General features: G+C 45.8%; 1 protein-coding gene across 4 annotated transcripts; it reads left to right on the top strand.

Annotated features, from left to right (window-relative positions):
* The first annotated feature begins 7,765 nt into the window (after positions 1 to 7,765).
* abcc13 (ATP-binding cassette, sub-family C (CFTR/MRP), member 13) lies at positions 7,766 to 21,410 on the top strand. 4 transcript variants are annotated; one of them, XM_041861870.2, is made up of 20 exons: positions 7,766 to 8,158; positions 8,607 to 8,668; positions 8,797 to 9,105; positions 9,340 to 9,517; positions 9,663 to 9,917; positions 10,009 to 10,074; positions 10,221 to 10,358; positions 11,091 to 11,237; positions 11,369 to 11,438; positions 13,214 to 13,274; positions 14,427 to 14,487; positions 14,639 to 14,858; positions 14,932 to 15,086; positions 15,237 to 15,326; positions 15,810 to 16,000; positions 16,189 to 16,411; positions 18,638 to 18,769; positions 18,875 to 19,200; positions 20,750 to 20,944; positions 21,098 to 21,410. In XM_041861870.2, the coding sequence occupies exons 1-20, from the start codon at positions 8,120 to 8,122 to the stop codon at positions 21,123 to 21,125; spliced, it is 2,946 nt and encodes a 981-aa protein (XP_041717804.1). In that variant the 5' UTR covers positions 7,766 to 8,119; the 3' UTR covers positions 21,126 to 21,410. The 4 variants fall into 4 exon arrangements, with proteins under 4 accessions (XP_041717804.1, XP_041717803.1, XP_041717802.1 ...); XM_041861868.2 differs by having other exon boundaries at positions 7,767 to 8,158; positions 15,171 to 15,326; XM_041861869.2 differs by lacking the exon at positions 21,098 to 21,410 and having other exon boundaries at positions 15,171 to 15,326; positions 20,750 to 20,948.
* Positions 21,411 to 24,281: the final 2,871 nt, after the last annotated feature.

The raw sequence follows: 24,281 nt of genomic DNA, 5'->3' as shown, positions 1-24,281 counted from the left end.
CTGATTTCTGAGGCTGGTAACTCTAATGAACTTATCCTCTGCAGCAGAGGTAACTCTGGGTCTTCCTTTCCTGTGGCGGTACTCATGAGGGCTAGTTTCATCATAGCGCTTGATGGTTTTTGCGACTGCACTTGACGAAACTTTCAAAGTTATTTAAATGTTCCGGATTGACTGACCTTCCTGTCATAAAGTAATGATAGACTGTCGTTTCTCTTTGCTTATTTGAGCTGTTTTTACCATAATATGGACTTGGTCTTTTACCAAATAGGGCTATCTTCTGTATACCCCCCTACCTTGTCACAACACAACTGATTGGCTCAAACGTATTAAGAAGGAAAGAAATTCCACAAATGAACTTTTAAGAAGGCACACCTGTTAATTGAAATGCACTCCAGGTGACTATCTCATGAAGCTGGCTGAGAGAATGCCAAGAGTGTGCAAAGCTGTCATCAAGGCAAAGGCTACTTTGAAGAATCTCAAATATTAAATATATTTTGTTTTGTTTAACACTTTTTTGGTTACTACATGATTCCATATGTGTTATTTCATAGTTTTGATGTCTTCACTATTATTCTACAATGTAGAAAATAGTAAAAATAAAGAACAACCCTTGAATTAGTAGGTGTGTCAACTTTTGACTGGTACTGTATATTTTTTTCTCAGTATTTTGGAAATTCTCCAGCGACCCCATTTTTCATACCCCACATGGGGTCGCGACCCCTAGTTTGGGACCCACTGTCATAGAGAGAGAAGTTAATCTGCAGGTGGATCTATTTCATAATGAGCTTGCAGATAATTAACCTACAGGTCAAGCGCTCAACAGGTCCAGACCTCTTGGCATTTCAAAAGTTTTGTAGGCTTTAAATACAAGTTGTTGTTTTTCCTTCAGCTTTTAAACAACATTGATTAACCTCATTTCAATTCTGAGAAACAGTTTACTTAAAGTCGCATTTAGGCTATTCTTAATTGATTGTTGAAAATCGCCCATGGGTCGGATTACTTATGTTGACAGTTATTTTCATTGGGCACTGACTGCATTTTGTCCAATGTCCATTTGTCCAGATGGTCATTTGGGAAATTCACAAAGAAGCAGAGACACTGCCCCCCCAAAAAGAAAACAGATTACAAGACATTCTGTTCAGGCTTACATTTTCTTTTTAAACCTTATATTCATTTTATTCCATTGACTCCCCATTTTTTTCTGTACATTGTGATTACTAGCCTACATTATTCAGTCCATTCCTCTACCCCCACCCCCACACGCACCGCTGGCTTGCCTCGGTCTCAGTGGGTTGTCACTAGTTAACACAGCCACAAAACCCCATCCATTTCTACAATTTATCTACAGAAAATCTGATTTGAAAACTAACCCTAACATTAACCACACTACTAACCTAATGCCTCAACCTAACTTTAATAGAGCTGCCAACTCTCACGCATTGGTCGTGAGACGCATTTGACCCTCTTCTCATGCTCACACGCCACACCTCTTATATCTCACGCATTGGAAAGTACTGCTTTTATTTGTCTAATTACTCCATTGTATATAGTGCGTTAACTTTTCAACTGTGCTCCAAATCGTTTTGAAATCGGAGCATCTGCGACCGCAATTTAACATCACACACGAAACCTCTATCATTGTCTTGCCACAGCACTGTGACCCGTGACACACTGAAGCATATGATTGGTGTAGTTATGTAAGGAATCAAGGGGATTGGATGCGCATTTTAAAAGAAACGCCCCTCAAGATTAGAATGGAGCTGAACAGAGAGAGAGAACGTTCTCCGCTTAGTTTATAAAACTGTAAAAAGAGCAGCACGGTGGCGCTGTTTTATGTACATTGTTGTCAACAAAATTATGTTGCTGTTACTCCCACCCCTATTGCAGAATGCAGACTTTTGACAGCATGTACTACAGTCGATTTAATCCACACTTGCATTAGTCCCCTTGTTTCGAGATTGGTTTTTAGGCTGTGACAATGAAAAGGCAGCAGACAGACCTACAGTATGTTTTAGCAGGGAAGTTTGGTAGGGTAACCTGATTTGTAACTATGAAAATAATTTAAATAAATCCTGCTAGCAGAATCCAGTATCTACGACTCAGTTCCACCAGAACCCTATCTGGGCCGGGATGGAGGAGCGTCTCATCAAAATCTTGAATGAGTAACTTGGTCAGCGGATGATGCGGATCCAAGACGATGGGGTGCATAGCATCCATCTCCAGGTGCTCTGCTCTTCAGTCTACCGCCAACTCTGAGGAGTCCTGAATCCTTATGATACTCAGGAGATAAGGGACCCAGACGACTTGTAGAATGTATAGACTGGTTTGACATGACGGCCTTGAACGATTCCATCTGAGCTTGCTTCAGGAGGAGGTTCTCTGCAGCTATGTAGTCTGCTGCTTCGCTGGGTGAACTGGAGAGTGGATCGGCCGCCCCGTGTAGGGATCTAGTTGTTGCCTTCATGAGGCCTTTCCATGTATCAAACTTGCTGATATCTGGGAGCTGAGGACTGGAACTGACAGACATATGTTCGCAGAAGGCTGATTTCTTCAGTTCGCTGTCATCGGCCTCCGGGTCAGCAGAAGGCATATAAGGCCACTGATCTTCTGAGTGTTGGAGGAACTCAGGGCCTTGGTGTTGCTTGCCTCGAAGCGAGCATAGAAGTGATTTAGCTCGTCTGGTAGGCTCGTGTCAATGAGCAGCTCGTGGCTGTGCTTCCCTTTGTAGTCTGTAATAGTTTGCAAACCCTGCCACATCCAACGAGCGTCGGAGCCGGTGTAGTCCTGTATTGACTCTTTGCCTGTTTGATGGTTCGTCGGAGGGCATAGCGGGAATTCTTATAAGCGTCCGGGTTAGAGTCCCGCTGCTTGAAAGCGGCAGCTCTACCCTTTAGCTCAGTGCGGATGTTGCCTGTAATCCATGGCTTCTGGTTGGGGTATGTACGTACGGTCACTGTGGGGACGACTTCATCGATGCACTTATTGATGAAGCCAGTGACTGATGTGGTGTACTCCTCAATTGCATCGGAAGAATCCCGGAACATATTCCAGTCTGCGCTAGCAAAACAGTCCTGTAGCTTAGCATCTGCGTCATCTGACCACTTCCTTATTAACCGAGTCACTGGTGCTTCCTGCTTTAGTTTTGGCTTATAAGCAGGAATCAGGAGGATAGAATTATGGTCAGATTTGCCAAATGGTGTTGCACATTTACCAGGTATGTCTCTCTATCTCTCCGGCAGATGGGGCGGAGAACAGGTGAGTTCAATTTTTTCCTCATTTTATGTTCTTTCTTTTCTCGTTCTTTTGTTGTTTCTGTGGGGTTTATAGTGTCTGTTCGGAGTCTTCGCTACCGACGAGCTAGGCCATATACAGTGGGGGAAAAAAGTATTTAGTCAGCCACCAATTGTGCAAGTTCTCCCACTTAAAAAGATGAGAGAGGCCTGTAATTTTCATCATAGGTACACGTCAACTATGACAGACAAATTGAGAAAAGAAAATCCAGCAAATCACATTGTAGGATTTTTTATGAATTTATTTGCAAATTATGGTGGAAAATAAGTATTTGGTCACCTACAAGCAAGATTTCTGGCTCTCACAGACCTGTAACTTCTTCTTTAAGAGGCTCCTCTGTCCTCCACTCGTTACCTGTATTAATGGCACCTGTTTGAACTTGTTATCAGTATAAAAGACACCTGTCCACAACCTCAAACAGTCACACTCCAAACTCCACTATGGCCAAGACCAAAGAGCTGTCAAAGGACCCCAGAAACACAATTGTAGACCTGCACCAGGCTGGGAAGACTGAATCTGCAATAGGTAAGCAGCTTGGTTTGAAGAAATCAACTTTGGGAGCAATTATTAGGAAATGGAAGACATACAAGACCACTGATAATCTCCCTAGATCTGGGGCTCCACGCAAGATCTCACCCCGTGGGGTCAAAATTATCACAAGAACGGTGAGCAAAAATCCCAGAACCACACGGGGGGACCTAGTGAATGACCTGTAGAGAGCTGGGACCAAAGTAACAAAGCCTACCATCAGTAACACACTACGCTGCCAGGGACTCAAATCCTGCAGTGCCAGACGTGTCCCCCTGCTTAAGCCAGTACATGTCCAGGCCCGTCTGAAGATTGCTAGAGTGCATTTGGATGATCCAGAAGAGGATTGGGAGAATGTCATATGGTCAGATGAAACCAAAATAGAACTTTTTTGGTAAAAACTCAACTCGGGTCGTGTTTAGAGGACAAAGAATGCTGAGTTGCATCCAAATAACACCATATCTACTGTGAAGCATGGGGGGTGGAAACATCTTGCTTTGGGGCTGTTTTTTCTGCAAAGGGACCAGGACGACTGATCCGTGTAAAGGAAAGAATGAATGGGGCCATGTATCGTGAGATTTTGAGTGAAAACCTCCTTCCATCAGCAAGGGCATTGAAGATGAAACGTGGCTGGGTCTTTCAGCATGACAATGATCCCAAACACACCGCCCGGGCAACGAAGGAGTGGCTTCGTAAGAAGCATTTCAAGGTCCTGGAGTGGCCTAGCCAGTCTCCAGATCTCAAACCCATAGAAAATCTTTGGAGGGAGTTGAAAGTCCGTGTTGCCCAGCGACAGCCCCAAAACATCACTGCTCTAGAGGAGATCTGCATGGAGGAATGGGCCAAAATACCAGCATCAGTGTGTGAAAACCTTGTGAAGACTTACAGAAAACGTTTGACCTGTGTCATTGCCAACAAAGGGTATATAACAAACTATTGAGAAACTTTTGTTATTGACCAAATACTTATTTTCCACCATAATTTGCAAATAAATTATTTAAAAATCCTACAATGTGATTTTCTGGATTTTTTTTCCTCAATTTGTCTGTCATAGTTGACGTGTACCTGTGATGAAAATTACAGGCCTCTCTCATCTTTTTAAGTGGGAGAACTTGCACAATTGGTGGCTGACTAAATACTTTTTTTCCCCACTGTACAAGTAGCCTAAGCTTTAGAGGTCACAGGTTTAAAATGATGGTTCATAATTATTTTTTTAAACAATCCTGATAGACTTTTAAACAATGTAATAATTATGATACATTTTATGTATACAGCAATCAATAAAAGCAGAAGGTATAATAATAAAATACAATTAATTAAAGACTAATTGTTTATTCCCTTTACCCAAAATTAAAGAAAACAAAAGAAGGGTAGTCTAATCCTATTTGCTCGTATTGATGGTTAACTGGTGAAAAGAACCGTAGGCCTATGTTACAGTTGAATGAGTTTGCCACTCTCTTTTCCCTCTACTCCCTCTCTGCATGGGACAGAAGACAGCTCTGGAGAGGGATGTTTCCTTCCTCAGCCAGTTGTCCTGCTGGTGGATTAACAGGTAACACTGAATATCAACATTTTCACATTAGATGCATCATTATCATTAAACATACTGTATCTGATGTGTGTTACGTAACTGGTAGATTTTTTTGATTGATGATGTCCTTTGTGCTGTGGTTGCTGTCAGAGTTGTGTCAGCGGGCCATAGAAGAGGGTTACAGCTGTCGGACCTGTGTTGCCTTGGCGATGAGGACTGTTAAGTTGCGTCAATTCAAATCTGGTATTTGGAACAAAAGAGGTCAATACACATCTTCTAAAATAGACTAGTATTTTAATTAATGCAAACCACTTCAATGGTAAATATGATGTTCGTATATACGGGTCCACTGAAATACCACACAGGGCACTCAGAGAACTAAGCCATTGTTATGAGTTCTTCTTAAAATACTCTGACAGAGAGTTCCCGCTCCCTGCTGGCCAATCAGAGTAGAGGTTGGGCGTGGTTTAGAACTGCCCAACCTATCGCTGGCGCTCAGGCTGGTCCCAGACCCTTGGCGCTCCACTGTTGCCAGGTGTCTAGTAGTTTTGCAACTTATCCAGAAAGTCAGCACTTTTGCAGTACATGTCCTTGGACGGTTCACAGATCACAAAGAGGCAGTGTTCGGGTATTGTGAGACACAAGTTCTTATCTCCCCCTACTCCCTAAAACAGCTCCTCACATTAATCACAGCTTGTTAGGTTAAACAATTTATATCAGTACAGTACAAACCTTTTATGCTTAATCATTAATGCATTCTTTCTAAGCTAGGTATCACATCCAGATCCCCACAGGACTCAGCCCAGAGTTTATGCTCCGCCCTCCAGCAGCAGCAGCACCGGAGGACAGAGGGACAGAGTCATAGCCAGGAGTAAAGGTGGTCTAGAGTTTTTTTTCCTCTGGTTGCACATTTATCATGCTGGTAGAAATTAGGTAGAATGGATTTAAGTTTCCCTGCATTAAAGACCCCGGCCACTAGGAGCGCTGCCTCTGGATGAGCGTTTTCCTGTTTGCTTATGGCCTTATACACAGTGTTGCCAACTTAGCGACTTTGTCGCTATATTTAGCGAGTTTTCAGACCCCTCTAGCGACACATTTTCAAAAAAGCAACTAGTGACAAATCTAGCAACTTTTTCCTGGTGTTATTGGAGACTTTTGGAGACTGACATGAAAGCACGTATTGTTCTTACTCTTCTCAACGAGCAGCGGGTGCAGCCGTGGGCCCCACCCCCGTCCCAAAGCACTCACAGGCAGCCCAGTCCTCGCGCAGCAGTCCCTCCCAGCTGCAGTCAGAGCAGGAGATGTTCACCCCTCCGCGTCCAGACTGCAAATGAATCATGCATGCGGGAAGCCGCCGCTGGCTGATCCTGCCCTGGCTTACATTCAGGGCGGGATGTAAATGTAGGGTGTTTTTTACTCACTTTTTGTCTCTCCCATGACGTTATTCCTCTCTCCTACAGCGTCCATCACAAATACATGCACATGGCCAATTATGCAAGTTAGGTGATGATGTCATTTAGCGACTTTTAGGACAGCCAATAGCTACTTTATTTCCTGAGGAGTTGGCAACACTGCTTATACAGTTCATTCAGTGCAATCTTAGTGCCAGCATTGGTTTGCGGTGGTAAATAGACAACTACGAAAAATATAGATGAAAACTCTCTTGGTAGATAGTGTGGTCTACAGCTTATCATGAGATACTCTACCTCAGACGAATAAAACCTTGAGACTTCCTTACTATTATATTTTATGCTCCAGCTGTTGTTTACAAATATACAGACCGTCACCCCTTGTCTTACCGGAGTCAGCCTTTCTATCCTGCCGATGTAGCGTCTATCCCGCCAGCTGTATGTTATCCATGTCGTCGTTCAGCCACTACTCGGTGAAACATAAGATATTACAGTTTTTAATGTCCCGTTGGTTGGATATCCTTGATCTTAGGTCGTCCATTTTGTTTTCAAATGAATGTATGTTGGCTAATAGGATTGATGTAAGAGCCAGACCCCATCTAGGCAAAATCTCACTCCAAGCTTTCTTCAAAAGTTGGCAGCCCTGCCTTAAATTAAGACCAAAACGCAATTTTCTTTGTGTGCCAAATTTGACTTTGTGGCTGTGGAATCTGTCTTTGTCGCTGTGGTATCTAGTGGAAACCGTCTCAGTGGGCTCCGTCCTCACAGGCAGCCCAATTCTGATATTTTTTTCCCACTAATTGGTCTTTTGACCAATCAGATCAGCTCTGAAAAATATCTGATGTAATTGGTCAAAAGACCAATTAGTGGGAAAAAAAAGATCAGAATTGGGCTGCCTATGTAAACGCAGCCAAGGAACTTTTTGTCAGAATTTTGACAGCCGTAAAACACGCCCCTAGACACGCCCCTCTCCCGCAGGCAGCCAGCGGGATTCTACAATACGCTTTACGCTCCTTCAGCATTCATCCATCCATTCATTCAATCAGTCATAGCCATGCAACGACAATGGGAACGGATATTTAAAAAACCGCAAAGGCCAACAACAAAGAAAAGAGGTCACCAGGCGTAAATTGTCAAGTTGGGGCTTATATCGTGCTTTCAAATTGTTTTCTGTTATGAAATGGACCAGATTATAGCCTAATGTCGCGTGCTGCTCTCAGTCTGCTGCTACTGGGGCGCGTGCAGATGTGGACATACTAGTACAGTAGCCCATTCACCCCGCGAGCTATTGTCCCCTCCATCTTCTTCCACTCCATCCCCTCGCTCGGGGCCAAACTGGCGTGTGCGTCCCTCCTCAGGTATGTCTCTCTATCTCTCCGGCAGATGGGGCGGAGAACAGGTGAGTTAAATTTTTTCCTCATTTTATGTTCTTTCTTTTCTCGTTCTTTTGTTGTTTCTGTGGGGTTTATAGTGTCTGTTCGGAGTCTTCGCTACCGACGAGCTAGGCCATATAAAAGTAGCCTATGCTTTAGAGGTCACAGGTTTAAAACGATGGTTCATATTTATTTTTTTAAACAAGCCTGATAGACTTTTAAACAATGTGATAATTATGATACATTGTATGTATACAGCAATCAATAAAAGCAGAAGCTATAATAATAAAATACAATTAATTAAAGACTAATCGTTTATACCCTTTACCCAAAATTAAAGAATACAAAAGAAGGGTAGTCTAAACCTATTTGCTCGTATTGATGGTTAACTGGTGAAAAGAACAGTAGGCCTATGTTACAGTTGAATGAGTTTGCCACTCTCTTTTCCCTCTCCTCCCTCTCTGCATGGGACAGAAGCCAACTCTGGAGAGGGATGTTTCCTTCCTCAGCCAGTTGTCCTGCTGGTGGATTAACAGGTAACACTGAATATCAACATTTTCACATTAGATGCATCATTATCATTAAACATACTGTATCTGATGTGTGTTACGTAACTGGCAGATTTTTTGATTGATGATGTCCTTTGTGCTGTGGTTGCTGTCAGAGTTGTGTCAGCGGGCCATAGGAGGGGGCTACAGCTGTCGGACCTGTGTTGCCTTGGCGATGAGGACTCAGCCCAGAGTTTATGCTCCGCCCTCCAGCAGCACCGGAAGACAGAGGGACAGAGTCATAGCCAGGAGTTAGGAGAGGAGGAGGAGTCACGGGGTGGAAACACCTCCCACCCAGGTGTTCACCTGTCTGGCCCCGCCCTGCTGTGTCACCTGTGTGGGTGGCTCCGCCCCTCACTGCTCCAGGTGACCCTGCTGAGGATGACCTCTGACCTACTGGCCCTCCTGCCCCCTCAGGCCCTCAGGTACACACACACAAACACACACACATAAACACACTCATGTACACACACACGTAAACATTTCCTTTGGCATTATCTTCAAATGCATATTGTTCCCATATTGCTGAATGAATCTGTAAAAAATGTAATAAAGCATTTATAAAAGTGTAATAGCACAGAACTTCTAGATTCTGCAAGAATATACACAGGTGATAGATACCATCTTCCTTACACCCCACCGCCTCACCTGTCCCCCAGGTGTGGCATTCTCTACTGTGAGAACCAGCCTGTCTTTGATTGGTCGGGACTTACCCATGCCCTGGCACTATTGGCTGCTGTAGTGTGCCACGCCCTGGTCCAGCAGGTGTGTGAGCGTCACAGCAGGATGACTGAGGTCAGAGTTCAGACAGCGCTGACTGGAGCCTTGTATAAACAGGTACAGAGACCTCCACCGCTCTCTCTCTCAGTGAACATACATTCAAGAAAATAAAATAATACTGTTAAACGCTTGCCCTCCTTGCCCTTACACCCCCCCCCTAACCTTCACCTCCTCTCTCTTCCCTCTCCCTTCTCTGCTGTAGGCCCTGTCCCAGTGCAGGATTCCTGGGTGTCTACCCTCCCCTGCCCCATCGTTAACTCCACTCCGGGGTGACGTTGGACGGCTAGCAGAGTTCCCAGTCTCTCTGTCTGCCCTGTGGTCTTCCTGGGTGCAGGGGACAGTGTGTGCATGTCTGCTATGGAGAGAGCTGGGTCCTTCTGCTCTGGCAGGACTAGCTGTATTGATACTGCTGGTACCTCTCACCTCTGCTGTACAACGCAGGGCAAGGCTATTACAGGTAACAGAGAGAGCGTGTTTGTACATGTGGGTGTGTGTGGCTGCGTGGCACAGACCTGTGTATGTGTGTAACACTGTCTTTTCCCCCTCAGAGAAGCCAGGAGAGACTGAGGGGAGAAAGAGAGCAGCTCCTGCAGGAGATGCTGAACGGAATCAAGGTCTGTCTCTTGCACTCTTCTTCAATTTCTTAGTAGCCTCAAGACTCCTTGGCTCTTGTCTCTTTCTCTTTTTCTAAGTGATCTCTGTTGTACTCAACTCTCTCTATTCCCACTTCCTCTCTATCTTCCTCCCTCTATCCTTCTAGACGGTGAAGTTGTTGGTCTTGGAGGCGTGGTTCCAGCGCAGAGTGGGCATTGCCAGAGAGAAGGAGCTGGAGACGCGGAGGATTCTGGGATTCCTGACGGCCTTCTCCCTATTGGACCGCGTCTGTGTGCCTTTCCTGGTAGGTGGCGGAGCTCCGTCTTTGACCGCTGACCTCTCCTGACATCTCTCTCCCTCAGAAATACCCTAACAGACAGGTGCAGTAGAGGCTGCAGGTCAGTGTTAGACTGGGACACCAGCTGAGCCTCTGCCGACACTGTAGCTCTCCAGGACCAAGGCTGCCTAATTCAGTCACTAAACAGTACAAAAGTGGCAATATCATCAATGCTGATGAGAAAGTAGACCTACATAAGCTTTGTTAATGTGTTTAAAGTGTTTAAAAAGCACCCTACTTTAGTGTGTCCCCTGGCCAGATAGAGAGGGTAGTTGCTTAGCGCTGTCCTAAGCTGATCAGTAATGTCTGGGACATTGCGTGCGTTTCATTTTTCGGTCATAATCTTCCTCCCACCTCTCTGACCCATAAGCTGATATGCAATCAGAGGGATCCAATCAGCATCCAATCACAGCTTTCTGTCCTGACTGGTGTCTGCCTACCTGAGCCCTGGAGGGACAAACCTAACATGCACATAAAGCACTGGAAAGGATATTAGATGTTATAATAATGTGTAAGATTAACCCTGATTGACCGGATCACAGATAAGGATCAGTGATTATTGATGAATGGATCTGGGATCGGATAGTTTGGTCTGTGATTGTTATTGTGGGACTGATAGATACTGTAGATGGTGATGGATGATTAACATGTACTAACACACACACACACACACACTCCCCTTTCTCTGTGTCTCTACAGGTGTGTGTGTCCAGTTTGGGTGTGTATGTGCTGGTGGATGATGGTAATGTTCTGACAGCGTCTCAGGTGTTCACCTGTGTTTGTCTGTTCACACTGCTACGCTCACCTTTTAACCTACTGCCCTCCCTGGCACTGCGCATCACACAGGTAACACACCCACCCACCACCCACACAGGTAACACACACCCGCACACATACACACACACACAGGTATTTACAGGTAACACACTCAATAAAGACTTCTGCCTAACCCCGCCCTGTTTCTTTTTGATTGACAGGCCTGGCACTCCCTCTGCAATCTGGACCACTTCCTCTTTTCACAGGAAGTCTCTCACACAGTTAACTATGGTAACTAACTACAGAGATACACCTGTGTAGTGTGTAATACACACACACACACATACAGTGAGGAAAAAAAGTATTTGATCCCCTGCTGATTTTGTACGTTTGCCCACTGACAAAGACATGATCAGTCTATAATTTTAATGGTAGGTTTATTTGAACAGTGAGAGACAGAATAACAACAAAAAAATCCAGAAAAACGCATGTCAACATTTTTATAAATGGATTTGCATTTTATTGAGGGAAATAAGTATTTGACCCCTCTGCAAAACATGACTTAGTACTTGGTGGCAAAACCCTTGTTGGCAATCACAGAGGTCAGACGTTTCTTGTAGTTGGCCACCAGGTTTGCACACATTTCATGAGGGATTTTGTCCCACTCCTCTTTGCAGATCTTCTCCAAGTCATTAAGGTTTCGAGGCTGATGTTTGGCAACTCGAAACTTCAGCTCCCTCCACAGATTTTCTATGGGATTAAGGTCTGGAGACTGGCTAGGCCACTCCAGGACCTTAATGTGCTTCTTCTTGAGCCACTCCTTTGTTGCCTTGGCTGTGTGTTTTGGGTCATTGTCATGCTGGAATACCCATCCACAACCCATTTTCAATGCCCTGGCTGAGGGAAGGAGGTTCTCACCCAAGATTTGATGGTACATGGCCCCGGCCATCGTCCCTTTGATGCGGTGAAGTTGTCCTGTCCCCTTAGCAGAAAAACACCCCCAAAGCATAATGTTTCCACCTCCATGTTTTACGGTGGGGATGGTGTTCTTGGGGTCATAGGCAGCATTCCTCCTCCTCCTCCAAACACGGCGAGTTGAGTTGATGCCAAAGAGCTCCATTTTGGTCTCATCTGACCACAACGCTTTCACCCAGTTCTCCTCTGAATCATTCAGATGTTCATTGGCAAACTTCAGACGGGCCTGTATATGTGCTTTCTTGAGCAGGGGGACCTTGCGGGCGCTGCAGGATTTCAGTCCTTCACGGCGTAGTGTGTTACCAATTGTTTTCTTGGTGACTATGGTCCCAGCTGCCTTGAGATCATTGACAAGATCCTCCCGTGTAGTTCTGGGCTGATTCCTCACCGTTCTCATGATCATTGCAACTCCACGAGGTGAGATCTTGCATGGAGCCCCAGGCCGAGGGAGATTGACAGTTATTTTGTGTTTCTTCCATTTGCGAATAATCGCACCAACTGTTGTCACCTTCTCACCAAGCTGCTTGGCGATGGTCTTGTAGCCCATTCCAGCCTTGTGTAGGTCTACAATCTTGTCCCTGACATCCTTGGAGAGCTCTTTGGTATTGGCCATGGTGGAGAGTTTGGAATCTGATTGATTGATTGCTTCTGTGGACAGGTGTCTTTTATACAGGTAACAAGCTGAGATTAGGAGCACTCCCTTTAAGAGTGTGCTCCTAATCTCAGCTCATTACCTGTATAAAAGACACCTGGGAGCCAGAAATCTTTCTGATTGAGAGGGAGTCAAATACTTATTTCCCTCATTAAAATGCAAATCAATTTATAACATTTTTTACATGCGTTTTTCTGGATTTTTTTGTTGTTATTCTGTCTCTCACTGTTCAAATAAACCTACCATTAAAATTATAGACTGATCATTTCTTTGTCAGTGGGCAAACGTACAAAATCAGCAGGGGATCAAATACTTTTTTCCCTCACTGTACTTACCTAGCATTAGCATGATACTGTACAAATCTGACCTGATCTAACCCTCTACCCTCTGTGTGTGTACCGGAATCCTTTTTCTAAATCTTTATGAATCTATTTTTCAGAGAATGGCACTCCTTCAGGAAATGGGGTCAAGAAAAGCTGTCTCGAGGAGCACTCAGATCAGTGTGTGTGTGTTTCTGTTTATTAACTAGAAAGCAAGTCCCCTGTCATCCGTAAGCTGTAGTTGTGTTATGTTATTACCTAACCTGCTTACACAATAATGACAAGGATTATACACACACACATAGACACACAAATATAGACACACACACATAGACACACACACACATAGATACACACACAGACACACATAGACAAAACACATTGTCTCCCGAGTGGCACAGTGGTCTAAGGCACTGCATCGCAGTGCTAGCTGTGCCACTAGAGATCCTGGTTCGAATCCAGGCTCTGTCGTAGCCGGCCGCGACCGGGAGACCCATGGGGCGGCGCACAATTGGCCCAGTGTCGTCCAGGGTAGGGGAGGGAATGGCCGGCAGGGATTTGGCTCAGTTGGTAGAGCATGGCGTTTGCAACGCCAAGGTTGTGGGTTCGTTTCCCATGGGGGGCCAGTATAAAATAATAATAATAATAATAATGTATGCACTCACTAACTGTAAGTCGCTCTGGATAAGAGCATCTGCTAAATGACTAAAATGTAAATGTAAAATGTAGACACACACACACAATACAGTTTCTCTGGCCACTAGCCAGCTGACATGCGACCTCGAGGGACTGACCGAGGCTCATCCCCAAACTAATCTCTGCCCTCTGATTGGACAAGGGTCTCTCATCTGTGCTGGTCTGATTGGTCAGATAGGGGTTGGGGTGGGTTTGTGCAGGGGAAAATTAGAGATTATGTCAGCAAGGTCGTGTTGAGGTGAGTTTAAAGATGAGGTTGGTGTGTGTGAGAGAGTGGAGAGGGATGGGATGTTTGTGCTGAGAGAGATGAGAGGTAGAGTGTGTGTGCGAGTCATGGCGTGTTTGAGGGAGTTAGAAAGGCCAAATTACAAAGCTTTCTAATCCACAACATTAACCCCCTCACAGAGATAAGAGCATTAGACACACAGAGCAGAGCCCTGACCTGGTCCTCCCTTTATGACTTCTCACTCATCATATCTGATCTGTGGTCATGCATGCTGAGACATAGAGACATACACATCTTTTCCTTCACTAACCCTTCCCCCACTCTTTTTCTCTCACTTTCTCTCTCACTCACACTCACACTCACACACACACACGACGACAAATACATAAAATGTCCCCTCTCATTAACAGGTGCAGTAATGAGACCTTGAGAGAGACAGAAGCAAACACTGTACCTCCGCCCAAACATGGTGTGAGTACACAGATCTAGGATCAATCTACACATAGAATACAATCAGAATCTGTCCCGAGGTCAGCTGTTAAAACACAGTATTTTCCTCTTCTAATCCCAACCTTGCAGTTTACAAAATGACTGAATAATCATGTGTGTATTCTCCCTGCAGGTGAGCGGTGTGTGTATTCGGCTGTACCTGGATGTGTGTGGCTGGGGCTGGGTGTTGCTGACTGTATTATCCCAGGTGTGTGTTTGTGTGGTGGGTGTGTGTCAGGCCGGCCTGTTAGCTGTGTGGACCAGGGAGGCTAAAGAACTACAGGGGCTGGAGGAGTGGAGAGAACTACGAGACTCACGACTATCTGTCTACGCTGTACTGGGGCTGCTGCAAGGTAGGTGCGTGCGTGCAGGCGGGCGTGCGTGCGGGCGGGCGTGCACTGTCTAACTTGCGTATGTGTGTTTCAGCTCTGTCCGTGTGCTGTGTAGCATTAGCAGTAACTGGTGGTTCTCTGAAGGCGTCTGCCAGTCTCCACTCTGAGCTGCTCTTTGCTCGGCTCCGCCTTCCTCTCAGATTCTACCAGACCACGCCCTCTTCTCTGGTCCTGTGCAGCCTATCACAGGTGAGAGAGGATCTATAAGAATTTGATTTTTTATAAGATGAATAGAAAACAGGTTAAAATGTATCTCTGTCTCTCTCTCTGTAGGAGATGTACGTGATTGACGAGCTAGTCCCCGCTCACCTGCTCTCCTGGCTCTACTGTTGGCTGCAGGTGTTTGTGACAGTGCTGCTGATTGGCTACATCTCCCCGCTCTTCATCCTGATAGTTCCGGTCCTGACATACCTCTTCCTCACCATACAGGTACAGTATAACATGTAATGTTATGGTATAACATGTAATGGTTCGGTATAACATGTAATGGAACGGTATAGCATGTAATGGAACGGTATAGCATGTAATGGTATGGTATAGCATGCAATGGTACGGTATGACATGTAATGGTACGGTATGACATGTAATGGTATGGTATTACATGTAATGGTATGGTATTACATGTAATGGTATGGTATTACATGTAATGGTATGGTATAACATGTCGTGTGTTTTTTATGCCTTTAGTCTGTCTATGTGCTGTAAGTGCATTCCTCTCCACTAGATGGAGTAATCACATCACTGACTCACTGATCCACTTGAGCTTCTATAAGAAACACATGGAGACAGAGTTATGTAACTCTGCAATTGCTTTTTTCTCTTATACTCACCTTCTGTTCTTCCATTTCTCTCCTCCATCTATTTCTTTATCCCCTCCCTCTCTTTGTCTCTCTCTCTCTCTCTCTCTCTCAGTCATACTACAGGTCAGTCTCAGGTCAGGTGAGGAGGATGGTTTCAGACTCCGCCTCCTCTCTCTCATCCCTCCTTTCTGAGTCACACAGGGATGAGGTCACCACCGGTAGTCATGATGACCCCTTGACCCGTTGCTATGGCGCCCTCAACGAGCACCTGGTTTGTCGCTACAACTGCATTTTATTGGACAGGTTAGAGGACAGGACCCTGTACACACCTAGCACACACATACACACACAAACACATTCACACAACTCATACATAGCACAAACAAAGAAATACTGTATGTGTTGATAAAATGTTATGTCTCTCCCTCTCTCTCTCTCTCTCTCTCTCTCTCTCTCTCTCTCTCTCTCTCTCTCTCTCTCTCTCTCTCTAGGTGGGTATCAGTGTGGTTGGATGCCTTTGCAGGACTGGTTCTGTTCCTGGTCTCTGTGGCTCTACTGGACTCTGAGGTAGACCCCAGTACTGTAGGACTGGTCCTGACTTACACCCTCAGCCTGAGAGAGGTTCTTCATCTCCTGGTCCAGGCCAGCTGTGGTGTAGAGAGCAGCACTGGTGCCATCCAGAAGATGGACCAACACACACACATGGAGAGAGAGGTAGGCTGCAGAGTAAAGAGAGAGAGAGAGGTAGGCTGCAGAGTAAAGAGAGAGAGAGAGGTAGGCTGCAGAGTAAAGAGAGAGAGAGGGAGAGGTAGGCTGCAGAGTAAAGAGAGAGGGAGAGGTATGCTGCAGAGTAAAGAGAGAGGGAGAGGTATGCTGCAGAGTAAAGAGAGAGAGAGAGGCATGCTGCAGAGTAAAGAGAGAGGGAGAGGTAGGCTGCAGAGTAAAGAGAGAGAGAGAGGCATGCTGCAGAGTAAAGAGAGAGAGAGAGGTAGGCTGCAGAGTAAAGAGAGAGAGAGGGAGAGGTAGGCTGCAGAGTAAAGAGAGAGAGAGAGGCATGCTGCAGAGTAAAGAGAGAGAGAGAGGTAGGCTGCAGAATAAAGAGAGAGAGAGAGGCATGCTGCAGAGTAAAGAAAGCGAGAGGTAGGCTACAGAGTAAAGAGAGAGAGAGAGGTAGGCTACAGAGTAAAGAGAGCGAGAGGGAGGTAGGCTGCAGAGTAAAGAGAGAGAGAAGTAGGCTGCAGAGTAAAGAGAGAGAGAGAGAGAGGTATGCTGCAGAGTAAAGAGAGAGAGAGAGGTAGGCTACAGAGTAAAGAGAGAGAGAGCGGTATGCTGCAGAGTAAAGAGAGAGAGAGGTAGGCTGCAGAGTAAAGAGAGAGAGAGAGGTAGGCTGCAGAGTAAAGAGAGAGAGAGGTATGCTGCAGAGTAAAGAGAGAGAGGTAGGCTACAGAGTAAAGAGAGAGAGAGAGGTAGGCTGCAGAGTAAAGAGAGAGGGAGAGGTAGGCTGCAGAGTAAAGAGAGAGGGAGAGGTAGGCTGCAGAGTAAAGAGAGAGAGAGAGGCATGCTGCAGAGTAAAGAGAGAGAGCGGTATGCTGCAGAGTAAAGAGAGAGAGGGAGAGGTAGGCTACAGAGTAAAGAGAGAGAGAGAGGTAGGCTGCAGAGTAAAGAGAGAGGGAGAGGTAGGCTACAGAGTAAAGAGAGAGGGAGAGGTAGGCTGCAGAGTAAAGAGAGAGAGGTAGGCTGCAGAGTAAAGAGAGAGAGAGAGAGAGGTAGGCTGCAGAGTAAAGAGAGAGAGAGAGAGGTAGGCTGCAGAGTAAAGAGAGAGAGAGAGGTAGGCTGCAGAGTAAAGAGAGAGAGAGAGAGAGAGGTAGGCTGCAGAGTAAAGAGAGAGAGAGAGAGGTAGGCTGCAGAGTAAAGAGAGAGAGAGGGAGAGGTAGGCTGCAGAGTAAAGAGAGAGAGGGAGAGGTAGGCTGCAGAGTAAAGAGAGAGAGAGAGGCATGCTGCAGAGTAAAGAGAGAGAGAGAGGTAGGCTGCAGAGTAAAGAGAGAGAGAGAGAGGTATGCTGCAGAGTAAAGAGAGAGAGAGAGATAGGCTGCAGAGTAAAGAGAGAGAGAGGGAGAGGTAGGCTGCAGAGTAAAGAGAGAGAGAGGTATGCTGCAGAGTAAAGAGAGAGAGAGAGGTAGGCTGCAGAGTAAAGAGAGAGAGAGAGAGGTATGCTGCAGAGTAAAGATAGAGAGAGAGAGAGAGGTAGGCTGCAGAGTAAAGAGAGAGAGAGGGAGAGGTATGCTGCAGAGTAAAGAGAGAGAGAGAGGTAGGCTGCAGAGTAAAGAGAGAGAGGTAGGCTGCAGAGTAAAGAGAGAGAGAGAGGTATGCTGCAGAGTAAAGAGAGAGAGAGAGAGAGGTAGGCTGCAGAGTAAAGAGAGAGAGAGAGAGGCATGCTGCAGAGTAAAGAGAGAGAGAGAGAGAGAGGTAGGCTGCAGAGTAAAGAGAGAGAGAGAGAGAGAGAGAGGTAGGCTGCAGAGTAAAGAGAGAGAGAGAGGTAGGCTGCAGAGTAAAGAGAGAGAGAGAGGTATGCTGCAGAGTAAAGAGAGAGAGAGAGGTAGGCTACAGAGTAAAGAGAGAGAGAGGTAGGCTACAGAGTAAAGAGAGAGAGAGGTATGCTGCAGAGTAAAGAGAGAGAGGGAGAGGTAGGCTACAGAGTAAAGAGAGAGAGAGAGGTAGGCTACAGAGTAAAGAGAGAGAGAGAGGTATGCTGCAGAGTAAAGAGAGAGAGAGAGGTAGGCTGCAGAGTAAAGAGAGAGAGAAGTAGGCTACAGAGTAAAGAGAGAGGGGGGGGTAGGCTACAGTTACTGGCACAGATACAGCACTGTTATGGTATTAAAGAGTAGAGAGAGGACACAGATACAGATGTATATTTTATCACTCCCTCTCTTCCTCTCTCAGCCCTCCTGGTATGTGCCCTGTAGAGCGCCCCCTAGCTGGCCAGAGGAGGGAGTGGTGGAGTTCAGGAGCTATGAGACAGAGCTTAACCCCTCACCCGCTGAATTGTCCTTCTGCACACGGACCAGAGAGAAGGTATGTGTGTGGATCTTGAATCTCTCAGTGTGTGTTTGTGTGTACTTTGCTGTAGGTGTGTGAATGTGTACATGTATATATTACTAGGTGTGTGTTACTCTACAGGTTGGTGTGGTGAGCAGATCAGGGGCGGAGCTGGATGCCATAACCAGTTCTCTGTTCCGATTGGTGGAGGGCCGAAGGGGCGTGTTGATGATTGATGGGGTGGACATCTCCAGTGTGGGACTCCACGATCTCCGCAGCCGGTTGGCCGTGATACCTCGGGTTCCAACCCTGTTCTCCTGTTCACTGCGCTCCAACCTGGACCCCTGGGGTTGCCATGGTGATGCCCAGGTGTGGCAGGCACTGGAGAGGTGCCACCTGAAGGAAAGGGTCAGCTTGCTGCCAGGACAGCTCCACTACCCACTACACTATGGAGGGGCCGGGTTCAGGTGGGTATCAGACCGCTGTATACGGGTACAGGTGTGAGAGAGACATGTACAGGTGTGAGAGAGACATGTACAGGTGTGAGAGAGACATGTACAGGTGTGAGAGAGACAGGTACAGGTGTGAGAGAGACATGTACAGGTGTGAGAGATACATGTACAGGTGTGAGAGAGACATGTACAGGTGTGAGAGAGACAGGTACAGGTGTGAGAGAGACATGTACAGGTGTGAGAAAGACAGGTACAGGTGTGAGAGAGACATGTACAGGTGTGAGAGAGACAGGTACAGGTGTGAGAGCGACAGGTACAGGTGTGAAAGAGACGGATACAGGTGTGAGAGAGACAGGTACAGGTGTGAGAGAGACAGGTACAGGTGTGAGAGAGACAGGTACAGGTGTGAGAGAGACATGTACAGGTGTGAGAGAGACAGGGACAGGTGTGAGAGAGACAGGTACGGGTGTGAGAGAGACAGGTACAGGTGTGAGAGAGACAGGTACAGGTGTTCCACTGATTCCGCTCCAGTCCTTAACACGAGCCCGTTCTCCCCAATTAAGGTACCACAGGAGGTTGGTGGTACCTTAATTGGGGAGAACGGGCTCGTGTTAAGGACTGGAGCGGAATCAGTGGAATGGTAACATAGTTTCCAGGTGTTTGATGCCATTCCATTTGCGGTGTTCCGGACATTATTATGAGCCGTTCTCCTCTCAGCAGCCCCCTGTGACAGGTACAGGTTAGAGAGAGACGGGTGTGTGAGAGAGAGACGGGTGTGTGAGAGAGAGACGGGTGTGTGAGAGAGAGACGGGTGTGTGAGAGAGAGAGACGGGTGTGTGAGAGAGAGAGACGGGTGTGTGAGAGAGAGACGGGTGTGTGAGAGAGAGACGGGTGTGTGAGAGAGAGAGACTGGTGTGTGAGAGAGAGACGGGTGTGTGAGAGAGAGACGGGTGTGAGAGAGAGAGACGGGTGTGTGAGAGAGAGACGGGTGTGTGAGAGAGACGGGTGTGAGAGAGAGAGACGGGTGTGAGAGAGAGAGAGACGGGTGTGTGAGAGAGAGAGACGGGTGTGTGAGAGAGAGACGGGTGTGTGAGAGAGAGACGGGTGTGTGTGAGAGAGAGACGGGTGTGTGTGTGAGAGAGAGACGTGTGTGTGTGTGTGAGAGACGGGTGTGTGAGAGAGAGAGACGGGTGTGTGAGAGAGAGACGGGTGTGTGAGAGAGAGACGGGTGTGTGAGAGAGAGACGGGTGTGTGTGAGAGAGACGGGTGTGTGAGAGAGAGACGGGTGTGTGAGAGAGAGAGACGGGTGTGTGAGAGAGAGAGACGGGTGTGTGAGAGAGAGACGGGTGTGTGAGAGAGAGAGACGGGTGTGTGAGAGAGAGAGATGGGTGTGTGAGAGCGAGACAGGTACAGGTGTGTGAGAGACAGGTATGCATGTGAAAGGTATGTGGCAGATTGACAATGTGTAGACTAAAATCAGAGGAGGCTGGTGGGAGGAGCTATAGGAGGACGTGCTCATTGTAATGGCTGTAATGGCTCTCCCTCTCTCCCTCTCTATCTCCAGCTCCAGTGAGAGGAGGCTGCTGTGTGTGTGTCGTGCCCTGTTGAAGAGCTGTGTTGTCCTGATAGTGGAGGACCCTGTTCCCCCTGTAGACCTCCATACTGAGAGGCTGCTCCAGAGCATCATACACACACACTTCTCCCACTGCACCGGGCTGTATCTAACACAGAACCCTGGGAACGTCACACACACTGACAGGTGAGGGTTACGGAGGTCTGTGTGTTCTTCTGTGGGATTTGTGTTCTGTCATTTTACCTTATAAGAAGAGATTAATATTGCTAACTTTTTTCCATATGCTTGACCAGTTGTATCTCTCTCTTTCCCCCTCTCCTCCCCTGCCTGCCTCTCCAGGGTGTTGGTGTTAGATGGGGGCGTGTAGCTGAGTTTGACTGTGCCTCTGCTCTCCTCCAGAGGGGGGCACTGTTCTCCCAGCTGCTCTCTGAGACACATAGACACCCAGACACAGAAGAGTGAAGAGTGAGGGTAGAAGTTGGTATCAGGAACAGATCTAGGATCATCTTACCCATGATCATAATGATACTGGACTAGCTGTTTGGGTTGGCTCAGTTGTTTGAAGCATAATATGATATGATATGCCATTTAGCAGACGCTTTTATCCAAAGCGACTTACAGTCATGCGTGCATACATTTTCACGTATGGGTGGTCCCGGGGATCGAACCCACTACCCTGGCGTTACAAGCGCCATGCTCTACCAATTGAGCTACAGAGGACCACATGGGGTTGTGGGTTTGAACACCAGAGTAGTAACACCAGAGTTGTGGGTCACTTTGGATAAAAGCATCTGCTAAATTACCATATTATTATATTACCATGTGTTAAGTGCCCCTCGTAAGAGGATCCTAAAGGGCTTTACATTGTGATGAGGTTACTTACCTCATCCTTTACCAGCAGCGTCCATCTTGGCTCAATGGGGCTATCTGGTTGCCGTGACTGTGATACTTTGGCAATGTGTTCAATGTGAAACTGAGTTATAGAGGAACCTCATTGACTGTGGCCAGGGCTTTAAGTGTACTCTGACTATGTGGTGATACAGGATCAATACTAAAAGTACAATAAATACAGCACAGTAAGCACAGCACTCAATACATGCAGCAAGTTTATCTCAATGACTGACACCAGCACAACAAACTACTACCTGGACTACAGACTCTCTCTATACCAACCCCCCTTCCCTTAATGTATCTTTCATTTTTCTCTTTGATTTTTCTCTCTCTCTCAATTCAATTTCAATTTAAGGGGCTTTATTGGCATGGGAAACATATGTTTACATTTACAAAGCAAGTGAAATAGATGATAAACAAAAGTGAATTAAACAATAAAACAATTCACAGTAAACATTACACTCACAAAAGTTCAAAAATAATAAAGACATTTCAAGTGTCATATTATGTCTAAAGTGTTGTAATGATGTGCAAATAGTGTAAGTACAAAATGGAAAATTAATAAACATAAATATAGGTTGTATTTACAATGGTGTTTGTTCTTCACTGGTTGCCCTTTTCTTGTGGCAACAGGTCACAAATCTTTCTGCTGTGATTGCACACTGTGGTATTTCACCCAATAGATATGGGAGTTTATCCAAATTGGATTTGTTTTTGAATTCTTTGTGGGTCTGTGTAATCTGAGGGAAGTATGTCTCTAATATGGTCATACATTTGGCAGGAAGTTAGGAAATGCAGCTCAGTTTCCAGCTCATTTTGTGGGCAGTGTGCACATAGCCTGTCTTCTCTTGAGAGCCAGGTCTGCCTACGGCGACCTTTCTCAATAGCAAGCCTATGCTCACTGAGTCTGTACATAGTCAAAGATTTCCTTAATTTTGGGTCAAACTCTCTGTTTAGGGCCAAATAGCATTCTAGTTTGCTCTGTTTATTTTAATTTTTTTCTTTCCAATGTGTCAAGTAATTCTCTTTTTGTTTTCTCATGATTTGGTTGGGTCTAATTGTATTGCTGTCCTTGGGCTCTGTGGGGTCTGTTTGTGTTTGTGAACAAAGTCCCAGGACCAGCTTGCTTAGGGGACTCTTCTCCAGGTTAATCTCTCTGTAGGTGATGGCTTTGTTATGGAAGGTTTAGGAATCCTTTTTAGGTGGTTGTAGAATTTAACTGCTCTTTTCTGGATTTTGATAATTCGCGGGTATCGACCTATTTCTGCTCTGCATGCATTATTTGGTGTTTTACGTTGTACACAGAGGATAGTCTGCATGCAGAGTCTCAATTTGGTGTTTGTCCCATTTTGTGAATTCTTGGTTGGTGAGCGGACCCCAGACCTCACAACCATTTTAGCCAGATCCTAATTGATATGTCGAATTTTATGTTCCTTTTGATGGCATAGATGGCCCTTGCCTTGTCTCTCAGATCGTTCACAGCTTTGTGAAAGTTACCTGTGGCGCTGATGTTTAGGCCGAGGTATGTATCGTTTTTTGTGTGCTCTAGGGCAACGGTGTCTAGATGGAATTTGTATTTGTGGTCCTGGCAACTGGACCTTTTTGGAACACCATTATTTTTGTCTTACTGAGATTTACTGTCAGGGCCCAGGTCTGACAGAATCTGTGCATACGATCTAGGTGCTGCTGTAGGCCTTCCTTGGTTGGGGACAGAAGAACCAGATCATCAGCAAACCGTAGACATTTGACTTCAGATTCTAGTAGGGTGAGGCCGGGTGCTGCAGACTGTTCTAGTGCCCTCACCAATTTGTTGATATATATGTTGAAGAGGGTGGAGCTTAAGCTGCATCCCTGTCTCACCCTGCCCTGTGGAAAGAAATGTGTGTGTTTTTTGCCAATTTTTACTGCACACTTGTTGTTTGTGTACATGGATTTTATGATGTCGTATGTTTTTCCCCCAACACCACTTTCCATCAATTTGTATAACAGACCCTCATGCCAAATTGAGTCAAAAGCTTTTTTGAAATCAACAAAGCATGAGAAGACATTGCCTTTGTTTTGGTTTGTTTGTTTGTCAATTAGGGTGTGCAGGGTGAATATGTGGTCTGTCGTACAGTAATTTGGTAAAAAGCCAATTTGACATTTGCTCAGTACATTGTTTTCACTGAGGAAATGTATGAGTCTGCTGTTAATGATAATGCAGAGGATTTTCCCAATTTTGCTGTTGACGCATATCCCATTGTAGTTATTGGGGTCAAATATGTCTCCACTTTTTTGGATTGGGGTGATCAGTCCTTGGTTCCAAATATTGGGGAAGATGCCAGAGATAAGGATGATGTTAACGAGTTTAAGTATAGCCAATTGGAATTTGTGGTCTGTATATTTTATCATTTCATTGAGGATACCATCAACACCACAGGCCTTTTGGGGTTGGAAGGTTTGTATTTTGTCCTGTAGTTCTTTCAATGTAATTGGAGAATCCAGTGGGTTCTGGTAGCCTTTAATAGTTGATTCTAAGATTTGTATTTGATCATGTATATGTTTTTGCTGTTTGTTCTTTGTTATAGAGCCAAAAAGATTGGAGAAGAGGTTTACCCATATCTCAGTATTGGATAGATAACTCTTCGTGTTG

Source organism: Coregonus clupeaformis, chromosome 34 (genome assembly GCF_020615455.1).
Source record: "Coregonus clupeaformis isolate EN_2021a chromosome 34, ASM2061545v1, whole genome shotgun sequence".
NCBI lineage: Eukaryota > Metazoa > Chordata > Actinopteri > Salmoniformes > Salmonidae > Coregonus > Coregonus clupeaformis.
The sequence above is the reverse complement of the archived record's forward strand: the minus strand, read 5'-3'. Positions and strand labels throughout refer to the sequence as shown.

Bases quoted from the DNA above. Each gene is read 5' to 3' on its own strand.
- abcc13 (XM_041861868.2), top strand. From the start codon at position 8,120: ATGTCTCTCTATCTCTCCGGCAGATGGGGCGGAGAACAG. The intron at 10,359-11,090 runs GTAGGTGGCGGA...GTGTCTCTACAG, and splicing joins GCGTCTGTGTGCCTTTCCTG to GTGTGTGTGTCCAGTTTGGG. The intron at 19,201-20,749 runs GTGGGTATCAGA...CTCTATCTCCAG, and splicing joins TATGGAGGGGCCGGGTTCAG to CTCCAGTGAGAGGAGGCTGC.